General features: G+C 39.6%; 2 protein-coding genes across 2 annotated transcripts; one reads left to right on the top strand and one right to left on the bottom strand.

Annotated features, from left to right (window-relative positions):
* Positions 1-1,537: 1,537 nt before the first annotated feature.
* On the bottom strand, positions 1,538-4,592 carry LOC117538739. The gene is made up of 2 exons (XM_034204640.1): positions 4,412-4,592; positions 1,538-2,934 (listed from the first exon to the last, which is right to left on the bottom strand). Exons 1-2 carry the CDS (start codon positions 4,590-4,592, stop codon positions 2,225-2,227), a joined length of 891 nt encoding a protein of 296 aa, XP_034060531.1. The 3' UTR covers positions 1,538-2,224.
* A 5,894-nt stretch (positions 4,593-10,486) lies between these two features.
* On the top strand, positions 10,487-16,525 carry LOC117538740 (macrophage mannose receptor 1-like). The gene is made up of 5 exons (XM_034204641.1): positions 10,487-10,551; positions 12,115-12,155; positions 14,262-14,660; positions 14,940-15,263; positions 15,709-16,525. Exons 2-5 carry the CDS (start codon positions 12,122-12,124, stop codon positions 16,041-16,043), a joined length of 1,092 nt encoding a protein of 363 aa, XP_034060532.1. The 5' UTR covers positions 10,487-10,551; positions 12,115-12,121; the 3' UTR covers positions 16,044-16,525.
* Positions 16,526-16,596: the final 71 nt, after the last annotated feature.

Here is a 16,596-nt window from a genome sequence, read left to right as displayed (position 1 = left end):
AGGGAGCAAGCAGAATCAAGATGGTGGCGATGGAATAGGAGGTGAAGATGATGAAGCTGTTTCTGCAGTCATAGCAGTGGTAAGAGGAGGAGGAATCAGAGGAGGGGGGAAGGAGGGAGGCGTTGGAGGAGTTGGAGAACATGGCTGTTTATATAAAGGAGAGAGAGAGGGAGAACATCTAGATGAGACATGGTCAAAACAAAACACCAATAACCCAGCTAAATGTCGTTTTAAAGTAAACTAATAATTAATTCTGAATTTAATATTTATTTGATCTTTTATTGGACATTTTAACTTTATCTTTGAACTTTAAGTTTTTTCTAAACTTATATTTTAGAATAATTTTGGGACATTTGTACTTTAACTTATGTTGTATAATTATTTTCGATTCTAATTTTTATTTTAGGTGCTTATATTTAAATATATATCTTTATTATATATTATTTTATATTTTATTGCACATTTTTACATAATATTAAAAAATAGATATTTATATACAGTCATGAAACCCAATTCCACCGAAATAAGAAAGGTATTCTGAAATCTAACTCATGACATTGAATCAGCTAAATATTTTAGATTACACAATTAAATTGTTTTTAATTATCTGTCGATGTTAAGGATTTAAGTACAATGTACTTGAAGAGCTAATACGGCATAGGACTGACCTTTTAATAAAGCAAAGAAAGGTTCGTTTTTCATAATTAATAAGTACATAAAACACACCAAAGTAACTCACTTTTTAATTATTTTCTATTCATATTTACATTTTAGCTGCTTATATTTAAATATATATTTTTATTATATATTTTTTATATTTTATTGCACATTTTTACTAATTTTTCTATATTTTTATTTATATTTTAATATTAAAAATATATATATTTATATACTATCACAATACCCCCAATTCCCCCGGGGTAAATAAAGCATTCTGAAATCTAACTCCTGACATTGAATCAGCTAAATATTTTAGATTACTCAATTACATTGTTCCTAATTATCTGTCGATGTTAAGGATATAAGTATAATGTACTTGAAGAGCTATCTAATACGGCATAGGACTATCCTTTTATACATCAATAAAAAGGTCAGTCTTTCATAATTAATAAGTGCATAAAACACACCAAAGTAACTCACTGTTTCAGCAGCGTTTCTTCTTCTGATGTCTGGTCTCTCCAAACTGAACGACAGCCTTCTCCTGTATATATGTATATATATATGTATATATATATATATATATATATACATATATATATATATATATATTAATATCTGCGAGCAGGTGCCTTTGTATTTGTTTCCTGTTTGCATGAAGATGGGATTGTTTGCATCGCCAATACAGATATCATGATAAAGCCCTGAAACATTATACTGTACATCTCAGTATGCAAATGTCCTGCTCTGATTTCCCTTTTCTTCCTCCAGCTGTATGACGTTCAAAGCTCATTCATCAGAGACAACAACAACACACAGAGACAGCGTCTTTAAATACATCACTCTTTATTCAATGAAAACACACAACTTCACACCGACAGTTCTCCTTTATAACGTTTACACTTCTGTATTTTAATCATCATGGATCATGCATGAAGTCACACTGTAATCAAAGCGTGACAGTAAACAGAGATCACTGATGAATAGAGTAAAGGGAGATGGAATATAATCTATTGTTGTTATTTGCATCACAAACACACATTTCAAATGATTAGGAACAACTCTGACACACATTTGGGCTGTTTTTGGGCCGTTTTTGGGCTGTTTTTGGGCCGTTTTTGGGCCGTTTTTGGGCTGTTTTTGGGCCGTTTTTGGGCCGTTTTTGGTGATTATCAATGTAATATTTTACACTTCTTTTGCAGCTAGCTCCTCCTAAAGCCATGTTTGAGTTTGCACCCTTTCTGTTGCTATTTTAATACAAAAAACAGCCAATATAACCAGGCTTTAGTCCAGTCTGACTGGTGAAATTAAGTGTAAAATTCAATATTTTAAACAAGATGTTGTCACTTTTTTAAATTAGAATAAAAACAAATGTCTCATAGGTGACAGCTATTTAGAAAAAACCCACAAAACAAAGTGGACAACGGTTAAAACCTGCTTAGCCTAATGATATATATCAGTCTTTGCTTATTTTGCTTATTTCTAACCTTTTTTCCTTCTGGTAGTTCCCATATATTTCGCTCAGAGACTAAATCAACACACTTGCAAGCGTTTAGACGAAACCTGACTACTGTGCGTCTAACCTCTGATCTGATCCTGAATCAGTTTTCTTGCCGCACGTTAGTTTTCCCGCCCTGTGCAGAAACAGCAGCGGTAAAACCAGACTGCTGGGCAAACACAGCCAAACTTGGGAGACAAACAACGCACATGGCATACAAAAACCCAAATCCATGGAGACCAAGATCGAAAAAAGAAGCAGATGTCCGCAAAATCTGAAACAAAGAGCCAACATGATCGCCATGATGGTGTAGAACGCCCTCTTCTTGGATTGGCCCAACCTCCCTTTGTCCCCGCCCCCTTCTCCGGGCCCTGGACGAATCAGAGCGCGGAGAACGGAGAGACTGCAGAACGTCACGACAACCATCGAGAAGGTGGTGACGCAGAAATATGGCGCCATGCTGTAACTGAGAATGGAGACAGGAAACCAGGTGAAGAAGAGCAGCCAAGCGAACGCAATGCTCACGTTTCTGATCATGATCCCGCCCCTATTCCTCAAACGCAGGTAGGTGATTGGATGAACCACAGCCAGGTGGCGCTCCACACAGGTGAGGATGTGAAATGGCATTTGTCCGTTAGTGGAGAAAAGGTAGAAGTAAAAAACAATTTTTAATAAAAGGGGGTTTGCCAAGATGGCGCCGAGGCAATTAATGATGGAGCCGAGAACTCCAACCATCTCCATCACAGCCATGTGATACGTGAAGACATCGGAGTGACTTCCTGTCGTGGAGAGAGGAGAAAGAAGTACTCAGATCTTGTACTTGAGTAAAAGTAGAAGTACCAGAGTGTAGGAATACTCAACCCAGTCTCATATCTAAACGTATAATAACTACGTTGGTCCACAACTTGGGACGTAGTATTTCTACAAAAACGCCCCCCCCGCAGAAAAAATATAACATGGCCGACCTTCGTTTTGTTCTTGGTGGAAAATGCCTATTTTAAGGTTGACTAGAAGATAAAGATGACTTTCAAAGAGAAAAGCAAGCACACTCGGAATAAAGTATTATTTTATTTTTATGTTTTCGGATTTCACATTGCATAAACACCATTTCCCAACGTGCATTGCGGCTAAACCATCCAATCACCGAGCTGAGGATCTTGGCCTGTTTCCGGTATTTGTTAATGACGATGTGATGTGAGATGTGAGACTGGGTTGGAGAATTGCACAGGGGAAAATAACGTATCTATGCCACCATTTTAGATGCAGATTTTGTTAAACTAATAAGTTTGCGCTGTGGACCAACACTATACATTGACGGGGAAGGGGGTAGCAATAAAGATAACACCATTAGACAGTTACACAACATAACAGAAATAATATCGATAGCATGCGTCCATAGCAACCACCTTGGTAACAATGAAAACGTTGTATGGACACAATTTCCTGAAGTAATCTTCGTAATAACTAGCAAACTAAAGATCATGTACTGCACACATAATCTGAAATAACAACTCATATTTCTCGCATCAAATGACATCAAAACGCATTTTAATGGCCAAACTAACTTTAAAATAGGCATTTTACACCGAGAATAAAACGAAGGTCGGCCATGTTTTGTTTTTTTCTGCGGGGAGAAATGTGAAGATCACGTGACAGACGCCAGCCATTGGAATGAATGGTGAAAAAAAACGTAGGGATCTTACAATTTCAGAGGCCTTTTTGTAGAAATACTACGTCCTACGTTGTGGACCAACGTAGTTATTACACGTTTAGATTTGAGACTGGGTTGGAATACTCTGTTACGGTAAAAGTCCTGCATTCAAAATGTTCCTCAAGTGAAAGTAGAAAAGTATTATCATCTAAATATAGTGAAAGTAGCGACAGTAAAAGTAGTCGTTGTGCAGATTGGTCCATTTCAGAATAATATATATGATATGTTTTATAATGATTGATCATGTAAGTGTTCTCAGAGCTGGTAAAGGTGCAGCTAGTTTGAATGACTTTGTATACTGCAGGGGAGCTGGTGGATTTACTCCAGGTGGAACTAAAGTCTGATTTAACACTTGGTTAGATTTCACATCATTCATCCACATCTGTGAAGTAACTAAAGGTATTAAATCCTGTAGAGGAGAACAAGTACACCATGTACCTCTGAACTGAAGTGGAGAACAAGTACACCATGTACCTCTGAACTGAAGTGGAGAACTTGTACAAAATAGCAAAAAACTCGAGTAAATGTTTTTAGTTACTTCCCACCTCTGATCGTTGAGTCTCGCCCTCGATATCTTTGCACTCCCAGGTAGAAGATGGAGGAGCAGAGAGGAAGAAGAACCAGGATGTTGGCGACGGAGTAGGAAATGAAGAAGATGAAGCTGGGTCTGCATCTGAAGCAGGTATACTCGGAGGAAGAGGAGGCATTCGAGGAGTTGGAGGACATGGCTGTTTCTATAAAAGAGGACAGAGGGAAAAATGTCAACATGTAGATTAGATGTCGATATCTGTGTTTAGGGAACACTTGAAATAGTCCACATACATTTTAAGGAAAGTATATATTGATCTTTTATTGGCAAGGCAAGTTTATTCATACAGCACCTTTCAACACAAGGCAATTCAAAGTGCTTGACAAAACTGAAAGACATGAAGAGCATTAAGAAACATATTCAACTCATTTAAAAGCAGTACTTTTAACTTAAAAGTAGTAGTTTTTCATCATAATAATACAAAAAGTCACAAAGTAACTCACTTTTTCAGCAGCGTTTCTTCTTCTGTTGTGTGGTTTCTCCAAACTGAACGACAGCCTTCTGGGTTCTCCTCTATAAATATTAATATTTGCGTGCAGTGCCTCTTTTGTAATGGTGTTTGCATGAATATGGGATACTTTTGCATCTCAGAAAGCCAGAACCCTGAAACTTTATACTGTACATCTCAGTAGGCAAATGTCCTGTCTGTGCATGACGTCCAAAACATCGATCATAGATGCAAACAACAGCAGACACACGAAATCTTTAAATACGTCATTTAATGAAAGCACACAACTCTACACCAGCAGCTCTCCTTTATAACATTAAAAAACATCATTATATATTATAAATAACTCCTTTCTTCCTAAATATACAGAAACATATCACCATTATTTGTATATTAAAAGATACAGAAAATACATTAAATAAGGAGTTTGGAGTTACATTTCAGACCCAACTTGTAATAACTCAATGCAATTTCCCTTTGAAACACTTATATTATAGCTTAACAGTTTTTATGCCTCAAAATATTCGTTAAATAGCCAATTTGTATTGAATACACACTTTCCTATGTCATCGCTAGCAAGTTAGCAAGAGGAATTAAATGATTTTACTATTGTTACGACCCTGGATCGTTAGGTCATTTGTGTGTAAATGTTTCCCTCCTCGTGTGTGTGTGTGTGTGTGTGTGTGTGTGTGTGTGTGTGTGTGTGTGTGTGTGTGTGTGTGTGTGTGTGTGTGTGTGTGTGTGTGTGTGTGTGTGTGTGTGTGTGTGTGTGTGTGTGTGTGTGTGTGTGTGTGGTGCCCGTTAGCTGATTAGCTACCTTCTGCATGCTGATTGGTCCACCTGAGGAGACGGGAGCATATTAAGCTACAGCCGTGCAGTTCCTCGGCCGCTCTCTCTGACTCAACTTCTCCTACTCCCAATGCGGCGCTTGTTTAGATATTTTGTCCTGTGTTCAGACTTTGATATCATGTTGTCCTTCTCCGCTGGCTGCGAGCTACTTTCACATTACCTGTCTTTGTAAGACGGATTTATGTTCTCATGAGTGCAAACCCTTTGTTTTCTTTTTCCCTTTTGGCTTGTTCATTTTCTCCTGTTTAAGTTAGAGTAGGTAAGACGCCTGTATATTTATTTTCTCGGTTAGGTAAGATTTTGTGTTTAAAGGTTTGTTTGTTTTCTTTGGTTTTGTTACTCATGTTTGTAAATAATTTTTGGTAATTAAATTTACCAAACGGCATTCTCTGACTCGGTGTCCGTGTTCTTGGGAGTTGGGAGTTGGGAGAGTGCGAATTTTGTGCTGCGCCTAGGTTCCCCTAGACCTGGGCGTAACACTATCATATGCACAGTAGCTATAGCTCAGTGTCCTCTGACAATGCAACATAGATTTATAAAATATATGAAACAATATAAATAGTGCAAGAAGAAACAGATTAGAAGTAAATAAATGCTTCAAGAGACCAATGTGCAAGGAAAGGGGAAAGAAGTCAACTCTAAACATGTAACATGGATTAAGATGTGCTACAAACTGAATTTAAAATTACTTTTCTTTCCCAGATGAAGGCCTTATTTTAAGATGTTTAATATAATGCTTTTCAAAAGACTTCAGCGGGAACACTTCATTTGAAAGGGCTGAGCTACTGACTCCGTGGAGGTCACATCCCACGGTCATATCTTTAATAAGAGATGAATTGGTGAAAAAAAGATTATAATGCATAAAATCCCACATCTTAGCTTTTTTAAGACTCTCGGAAAATCTTTACTGAAAAAATAGTGACACTGTGAGCTCTCCGTAGAGGTAACAGGTTTCGATAACAAAAAACACTCTTACGAGGAAAAGGTTAACAAAGTATCAAAAGTCAAAAAGATCAAAACCTCGGTTCTTAGCTCTTAGCAGAAAACATGGACTTCACGCTGGCAGTCAGGCACATGGGACGAAACGAACTGGCAACAAGACAAGGGAGACAGAAACTATATATAGGCAGGCTAAGGGGGAACAGGTGCAGACAATTAGGGCGGAGTCGACAATCACAGTGGAGGGAAAACACACAAAGGGAGGAAGTGAGGTAATCTGCAACAAGAAGGAAAGGTTACTACAAAATAAAACAGAATACAAGACTGAACTAAAAACATTAACTTAACAGATTTTACGAGATATAACAAACTGATACTGTTTTCCTCATTGAACATTTAGAGAAAAATAAATATTCAGGGCTCCTCTCCCTCAGGGGCCTCTCCCTCAGGGCCCTCTCCCTCAGGGCCCTCTCCCTCAGGGCCTCTCCCTCAGGGGCTTCTATCTCAGGGGCCTCTCCCTCAGGGCCCTCTCCCTCAGGGCCTCTCCCTCAGGACCCTCTCCCTCAGGGGCTTCTATCTCAGGGCCCTCTCCCTCAGGGGCCTCTCCCTCAGGGCCCTCTCCCTCAGGGGCTTCTATCTCAGGGGCCTCTCCCTCAGAGCTCCTCTCCCTCAGGGGCCTCTCCCTCAGGGCCCTCTCCCTCAGGGACCTCTCCCTCAGGGGCTTCTATCTCAGGGGCCTCTCCCTCAGGGCTCCTCTCCCTCAGGGAACTCTCCCTCAGGGGCTTCTATCTCAGGGGCCTCTCCCTCAGGGCTCTTCTCCCTCAGGGCTCCTCTCCCTCAGGGAACTCTCCCTCAGGGGCCTCTCCCTCAGGGCCCTCTCCCTCAGGGCTCCTCTCCCTCAGGGCCCTCTCCCTCAGGGCTCCTCTCCCTCAGGGCCCTCTCCCTCAGGGCTCCTCTCCCTCAGGGCTCCTCTCCCTCAGGGCCCTCTCCCTCAGGGCCCTCTCCCTCAGGGCCCTCTCCCTCAGGGCCCTCTCCCTCAGGGCCCTCTCCCTCAGGGGCCTCTTCCTGGTCTGTTGACTGTTGGTCAGGCTCATAGTCTGGATCGCTGTTGTCTTCCATTTCTGATACATCGTCCTCTATTGCTGGTTCAATCTCCTCTTCATCTGGTTCAAAACATTTGTCCAGAGCGTCTCTGACAGAAAATCGCCTAATCGGTCGCCTACTCATTGTGTCAATGAGTCAAATGTGAGCAAGGCACAAATATAACTGCATGAGAGCCAGTAATGGAGGGGCATTTAGCGCGAGAAAGCGAGAGGTTCCCGTAACTTAGAGTAAATGGTGTTGTCTGGAAGGTGTGGGGGGGACATAAGCATAAGAAGTGTGTGTGTGTGTGTGTGTGTGTGTGTGTGTGTGTGTGTGTGGCCTGGCATTACTATACTTGTGGGGACCGAAATCTGTTTACACAATCACGTGTGGGGACTCGCCTCCCTTATGGGGACAAATTGGAGGTCCCCATAAGGGGAATCATTAATTTTAGGGTGAAGACTTGGTTAGGTTTAGGGTTAGGGTTAGGCATGTGTTGGTTATGGTTAAGGTTAGGGTAAGTCTCCGGAAAATGCATGTAAGTCAAGGTAATGTCCCCTGAAGTGATGTATACATGGTATGCGTGTGTGTGTGTGTGTGTGTGTGTGTGTATGCATGTGTGTGTGTGTGTGTGTGTGTGTGTGTGTGTGTGTGTGTGTGTGTGTGTGTGTGTGTGTGTGTGTGTGGCCTAGCATTACTATAGTTGTGGGAACCAAAATATATTTACATAGTCACGTGTGGGGACTCGCCTCCCTTATGGGGACAAAATGGAGGTCCCCATAAGGGGAATCATTAATTTTAGGATGAAGACTTGGTTAGGTTAAGGGTAAGGGTTAGGCATGTGTTGGTTATGGTTAAGGTTAGGATAAGTCTCCAGGAAATGCATGTAAGTCAATGTAATGTCCCCTGAAGTGATGTATGCATGGTGTGTGTGTGTCTGTATGTGTGTGTGTGCAGAGAGTCTGCGGCGGTGTGTGTGTGTGTGTGTGCAGAGTCTGCAGCGGTGTCGCAGAACCCCCCCCGATCCGTCTTTCTTAAACCATGCAAAATATTTGCGTGCAAAAAGCTGAGTTTTGATCGGTCATAATAACACAGAATTTGGTGATGATATATTGTGTATATATTAATAATTTAAGATGTGAAATTCATTCCAGTTTATTTGTAGTACTACTTTCTTTATTTATTGTGTCATTTGGTGGCATCAATGTGATACAGATAATGGAGCAGTTGCTTTAGGGCCTCATATATAGTATAGCCCTTAAGGTTAAACCATGAGATCCTCGACCACCCATTTGATCTTGTTCTCTTTAAGTTAAGTCTAAGGCTTTGTATTATACATGAAATATACAGCAGGTGAAACACGTATTCAGGCCTCTTTATAGAATAAGGACATGAAAACAGTGATGCCAAACTGTATTAAAAAGGTGGACACTGTGACTGTTGCCATGGCAGAGTTATTCAAATAGAGAGAAATATGGGATATGTTTCCTCCTAAGTGAAGAGCAGTCTTTGTTCTAGTTGTGCTGTTTGGATATGTTCATGTAAATGTGATGTTAATATCCCGGGAGCCTTCCTGTGCCACACAGCGACTGCCCCAGTGCTCTGTACATGGCCTGCTGGATCAGTCTGTAATCCCTACTGTATTATGTATATTTATATTTAATATTTTACTTTAAACATGATCTGTGTAGCTTGATAATTACCAGTTAAATAAGTTTAATTTGATTTGATAAGTGGTTGTTATCACTATCTTTCTGTTAGAATTCAGGCAATAGTTTCCAATCGTTCCATATCAAGTCTTAAGGGTTTTATTAAGGTGTCCCACACTGGCTTACACTTGGTCCTATTTGTTTTGAGAAATTGTTTCTCAAAAGTATCTTTTTTATGCACGATTATTGCTATTTACTGATCTTGATATACTTTAGGATAATACTATTGAATAGTTATTGGTGTATAAAATGCCTGCACATTTATTTGAATATCCTAGTTCAATAACATGTATGCTATTAAGAGCACTAAACTAAACTGGAGTTACCGCCTGGAACTTGTATGCTTCTGCCAACCAGTCATGGAGCAGTTTACATCCATGTCTGTCCAACATGTCATCGATTCATAATTTTATCCCATCAGAAAGTTGAGTGACTTTGTCATAGTTAACATATTAATTCTTGTTACGGCCACAACATCGTGTTTTGTGAGAGACTTTTGGCCTCTTGACCACAATCAAAGGTCAAACATGTGACAGAAATTGGTTCGTCCTTGAGTCCAAGTGGAAGATTGTGCAAGACTTGAATGAATTCCTCACGTTCTCCTGAGATATAGCATTCACATGAATGAAGCAGCTGGATGGACAGACTCATAAGAATAGAGACAACAAAGAGATAATGTTTTTGACTTTGGGAGGTGTGTGGTGCAGTGGGTTGTGAGTTGGTGTTCGGATCGAGGGGTCACAGGTTCAAACCCCACTGCAGTCAGCATGTTGTTGTGTCCCTGGACAAGACGCTTCACTCCAAATTGCTCCTGTGGGGATTGCCCACAGTACTGAGTAGTCAACAAGGAAGTGTGTTCAACTTTTTCCCCTGTTGCATGTAAATTATATTCTTTCCATCAATGGATCCTATATCCACCATGATAGACCTCTTTGACATCTGGATTTTAATATTCAAATGTTTCCCCAAAGGTGGCTCAAAGAGAGCAGTGACCTCGTGGATATCTGAGTCTTCACCAGCACATCGAGAGAGACAGAGAGAAGCAGCTGACAGGACGACTCAGGAGAAGTAAGTGTGATTCTGTTCAGACACTTTCATATTTTGTTTATTTTTGAGAAAGATATTCTCCTTCAGAATATTTTCCAAAGGGAAGGAACATTTAATGAATCTCATCTCAATCAGAAGCAATGAAATCTAAAACCCTTTTATGTTCATTTATTCCCTTAAATCATTTGTTTCTCTTGAAATCACTTGGAATATTTATTTATTGATTAAAAAACTCAGTTTTTATTTTGAATTATAAACTTTATCTAATCTTCACCTTGAAAAAAAAGGGTGGGCACTTTACCAAGAACGCTGGACATTTATAATGAAAACTAAACAGTCTGAGTCTAGTGGAAATATTTGCCCTGAGTTTTACCTTTCAAGCTCATGTTAGGTTTTTAGAGCTTTGTGGGCGATGTATGCAGCCTGTCCCGTAGACATTACTCAGGGCTGAAAACCCACTATTTTCCTGCTTTAAAAAACGGTGGTAAATCTTAAATGTTTTATTGGAGACGATGTGTATACACAGCAATCTCCCTCTCACTTCAAATAAACACAATGTAATTTTCATTAGGGTAAATTCACCCTTAATAAAATAATTAACACGCATCTTTTAATCGGGCTTATAAAAGCAACAATACACAATGTAATTAAGCTAGAATTTCAGTGTATGTCTCTGACAGTAGGAGTGCATTGTAATGTGAATAAATAATCTACAACATATATCACCAGCAACATATTAATACTTATAGCCTCGACAAAAAAACAAACATAAAAAGACAGTGTTGTTGTGTGGCACTATACAGTTATTGATTAGTTTACAACTGGTCTTTCATTGAAATGAGACATTTCCATGTGCTAAAAATACATGTTATGGTCAAGTCAAGTCAAAGTCAACTTTATTGTCAATCTCAAAATATGTTTGTACACACAGAAAGATCGAAATACTGTTTCCCACAGTCCCGAGGTATAAAATAACACATTAAAATACAAGAACACTCAATAATTACAAAAAAACACAAAATAACCGTTTACTTAAAGTAAGCAGGATATATATAAATATATATAAAAACAAAGATGATGTAAATAGTGCAAATGAGAGTGCAACATATTTTCATAGCAGCGTAAAAGTGACTGGTGCTGGATTTGTTGTTGTGTGTGTGTGTGTGTGTGTGTGTGTGTGTGTGTGTGTGGTGTGTGTGTGTGTGTGTGTGTGTGTGTGTGTGTGTGTGTGTGTGTGTGTTAAAGTCCCGGTCCAGTGGGGGCAGGGTGGAGAGGTGAGATAGAGGGGAGAGAAGGGAGAGAGGGGAGAGGTGGGAGGGGGGAGAGAGGGGAGAGGTGGGAGGGGGGAGAGAGTTCAGCCTCCTGACAGCCTGGTGGTGTGTGCCTGTTACTGCTGGTGCTGCTCAGAATTTGCATTTCCTTAACATGAACTTCCTCATTAAACTGCTGCACTGAAGCGAGTGGTGCAGTCTGTGTTTGTGGTCATTTGACTGAAACATTAGGTTTTTAAAATAATTTAAATGTAACTGACATCATTTATAAGATGTATAAATGATCAATAACAATATTGGTTTCCTCTAACAGAGCAAAGATGCAGTGGAGTCTGTTCGTGCTCCTTCTGATGGGTAAGTGGATTCTAAATTAAATCACATCTGGAGTCATGAAACTGCTCCTAACAATACAAAGTGGAATAAGTGAACTCAGACCCCCGTTAAGATGAAGGGGATGATGTAAGACATGGGTCGGCAACAGGCGGCCCGCGGGCCATTGTTGGCCCGCCAGCAATAATATTTGGCCCGTAATTTTGAGAATCAAAAATAAAATATTATTTTTATTTTTATTTATTTTTTACAACATAGGACCGACAGTCGCACATCAGGGTTTCCGTTAGCCGCCGATAGATCGGCCGCCGGTCATTATCGGCCGATATTCACTCTTAATAGTTTGATCGGTGCTCTCTATAAAGGCCGATCAGGAGAGCTGGATCTGATCGATATGGACATAAACGCGAGTGAAGTGTAACCGGACCCGAGAGAGAGATCAGATCAGCTGCTGAGTCTGACGGAGACACGCTGCTCTGCATGATCACCTGATGCTCCGCCCACTGTTTAGCGAGCTGCAGGAGCTGCATGAGAAACTGACGGGCTGTCAGGAGAGAGGGAGGGAGAGGGGAAAAGAGAGCATCCGTTTCTCCCGTGTTATTATTCAAAGTTAATGTAAACTTTTGAATAATGTACTTCATCTACTACAAGTAGTTTGTTTGAATGTAATAATTATGTTGTTTGTGGAATCATTTATTGAAAAATGAATCTGAATTTTTTGATCTGTAACGATTATAAACTGAAGCAATATAAAAATGAGCCCCATTAACTGAGTTTTAAACATCAGCATATCCGGTCCTAGTCCGGTGATTACCTGCTAACATAAACTCTGCTACACAACTCTTATTATTATTATTGAAACATGACCGGTAAGTTTCAAATTTGTCCGGTAAAATAAATTCTGTCCCGACATATCAGCTTACATTCATAATGTCAGCGGAGGGAGGGGAAGCGGCGCTGTGGAAGAGCAGAGTGGCGAGTGAGAGCTGTCATCTTCCCTTTACGAGCTTCAAACATGTATTTATCGTGTGATTTTGGAAATAAAAATGTCATATTCTGAAAGCCAAGACTTTGTTCAAACAAACAATCAAACAAAACACCCGATCCCAGAAAAACTATTTTTTTACGCAAATCCACGTTTATTTTGAAATGAGCCGTTGCGACTTCCGACGGATTTCGATAGAGTGGGTCACATATGGCAAATGTGTGGTTGGGGGGAACCAGGTCAATGAAAGTACTTATTTAACTATTAAATACATTGAGTTTGAGTAAAATACTTGGTTACTGATTAATTTAGGTTATAATATATTAAATTGCAAAGCAAAACTGCTGTAATTTATTTATTTTGTCCTTTGCTATTTTTTAAAGGTTTTCAACCTGAAAGAATCCTAATGTGTCCTTGAAAAGTTGAAATAAAGAAAAGGAAAAAGGATTCCAGTTGAGTTGCCCCTCAAGCCTCTCAAATATTATAATATATATATATATAATATAATGGGCAAACACTCAAATAAATGCCAAAAACCCAGAGAACTTGACAATACTTATCAGAATAAAAGTATGTTAAATAACACTGCTCGTTAATAACTCTACTTTACTCAGTGGAGGCTCTTCCATTGGGAAAGGGAGGACCATCCTCCCTACAATTTCAGAGAAAAATAGACTTTGAAGAGAACAATAAATACACCTCAATTTAAAAGATAAGTCTGTTAAAATACAGATAATAGCCCTGGCTTTGGGACTGAAATGGGGCTAGAGAGGACGAGCCTCCCTTTGGGCGGGTCTAGCCAGAGGCTCTGGATTGGGCGCCTATATCATCAGTGAACCAATCAGCGGATCTGACTGCGCATCAGAGTGTTGATGGGGAGGCTTATCAGCGATATCAGAGTTTTTTCTGAACCGGGGAACAGGGGCGCTGCGCCCTCTTACCAAAATCAATTCCTTGAATTAGGCTTTGATTATGTTCTGGCCCGCCATCTTGCGGCTCAGCAAAAAATTGGCCCACGGCCAAACTTACTTGCCTACCCCTGATGTAAGAGGTGGGGGTGATTCTAGTACTCATGAGTTTGATTTAATGATCAGGTGCTTGTCATACTGTCAGCTCCATCACTGCAGCATTGTCTCTGTTTTTAGGTCAGTGTTCCTTCTCCACATGTCACCTCTATGAGTACCACTTCATTCCTGAGGGAAAGACCTGGGAGGAAGCCCGGAGTTATTGCAGAGAGAACTTCACTGACCTGGCCACAGTGTCTGACATGAGAGACGTGGAGAGACTGACTAACTCTTCACGGACTACAGGCGCCTGGATTGGACTGAGGAGCATCAATGAAAAAAGTATCAAAGAGTGGCACTGGTCTCTGCCGGGGGAGAAGTACTATCCTACTGAATGTAATCCAGGATGTGAAACAGAATGGCATCCAGATGAGCCGAACAATGGAGGTGATGATCCTGAGAACTGTGTGGTGATTAGGGGGGAAAACAAATGGAACGATGTCCGTTGTTCTCGTAGCTTTAAGTTTATCTGCTACAATGGTGAGTATATGTCACTATTAACGCTATAAATCAAATCATAATGTGTAACAATAGTTGAAAGATAACTCATGTTGTAGAGTTACATTTAATAAATTAATTAATTTGATGATACAATTCTACTTGTTTGAATATATTGTAATGGTAAAGTATAGGCTTATTTTTGTATTATTCAATCTACATGGTGATGGTATTCATTATATTTAACATCATTGTTTAACATGATTTAAGTAAGAGAAAATTATTTAAAAACTTGTAAAATGTGTCTTTTCATTCTCACAGAAACAGGGACAGAGAAATACTTTGTAATTGATGAACCAATGAAGTGGCTTCAGGCTCAGAGCTACTGCAGAGAACATCACACTGACCTGATCAGTGGAATCACACGGATCAATGAATTCAACGAAAAGTATGACTCTTCTAGCTCGTGGATCGGCCTGTTCAGAGAGATCTGGAGTTGGTCAGATGGGAAGAATGTTTCTTTCAGACACTGGGATCCGGACTCATTTAAAGATGTAGCCTCAAAGACTTGTGCTATGACTACGCCAAATGGAAAATGGAACTCCGACGATTGCGAAAAAAAACAACCCTTCTACTGCTATGACGGTGAGTTTTTCAAAAGTCTATACGTAAAGTATTCTTATTTCATGTCTTCAGTTATATATTTGTACTTTCATGTTGAATGTCCTTTAGTTGTGAAATTGAATATACACAGAATTACCGATCTGGATTCCGTCCTTAATCTTACGATAGACTGTGAATTTAATATTTTTACTACTTAAAGTTTGAATATCATTTAGTCATGTTTTTGTCCTTAAGACGCATCTTTTCAACCTGGCTTTTACATAAGGTGCCACGTCATTTCAGGACATATATTTCCATACCATTGGTTTTTATTCCATTTGTATCTCATTTACTTCTTTTTTGTGGGGACTTTTATTTATTTAAAAAACATAAGGATTATTGTAAGAAAGGTTATATATTATTACAGTTGAGTTTTTCAGCAGTAAATGGTTACCCTAACTAAAACAAATATCCATTTCAATGACAGACAAAGTGATCCTGATCAAAGAGAAGAAGACTTGGGATGAGGCCCTGACTTACTGCAGAGAGAAGCACCATGACCTGGTCTCCATCACTGACCGTCACCAGCAGAGATGGGTCCAAGAGAGAGCCAAGATGGCCGACACTGAGTTCGTCTGGCTGGGAATGCGCTACACCTGCACTCTGGACCTGTGGTTCTGGGTCATTGATCGTCTGGTCTGCTATCACAACTGGGCCACAGACGAACTGGCTGAGTGTGGCATGGCTGCAGTCATGGAGAGAGATGGAGAGTGGTACAAAAAGGCTGACAATGAAAAGTTTAATTTCATCTGCGCTATATAAACCCATTTGTATATTTACTGCAACAAGCTCACTCTTCTCTAATATGTATCTGCTCTCTGGGTTTATTGAATGGCTCTAGTTCAAATATAGAAATCACAGCCTGAAGAGGGGAGAAACTAAATTACTAACAGATTACTAACTGAAATTGAGAAAAAGGGGCGACACTAAAACATACATTTGCCTCTGTGAACATCTGAATTACTTTATGATGTGGACTTGTTGTAGTAGTTATTGATATAATGCATATTTATCCTCTTAAAGTGTGAAACCTGTAATCTTCATTTGAATTGTTGTTGTGTCCTATTATATGTTTATGAGGAAAAATATATAAAAAGACAAATCTATAATGTTTTGCTTTTCATAAATATTTTACATTATGGTTGAAATGTGGTGATGGTTATAATATGTGTATCACTATTTTCTCAATTTTACCTTTGTGGAGTTTTAACTGGATGTTTAATTGTCTAAAACTGAATAAACGATCTGATCCAAAAACAAGGTGTGGTTCTTTCATCCATTGGCTCTAAATAGTCATGTTTTACATTTACACAAG

Source organism: Gymnodraco acuticeps, unplaced genomic scaffold, assembly GCF_902827175.1.
Source record: "Gymnodraco acuticeps unplaced genomic scaffold, fGymAcu1.1, whole genome shotgun sequence".
Classification (NCBI taxonomy): Eukaryota; Metazoa; Chordata; class Actinopteri; order Perciformes; family Bathydraconidae; genus Gymnodraco; species Gymnodraco acuticeps.
Note: the sequence above shows the minus strand (reverse complement) of the source record. Positions and strands in the feature narration are given on the sequence as shown.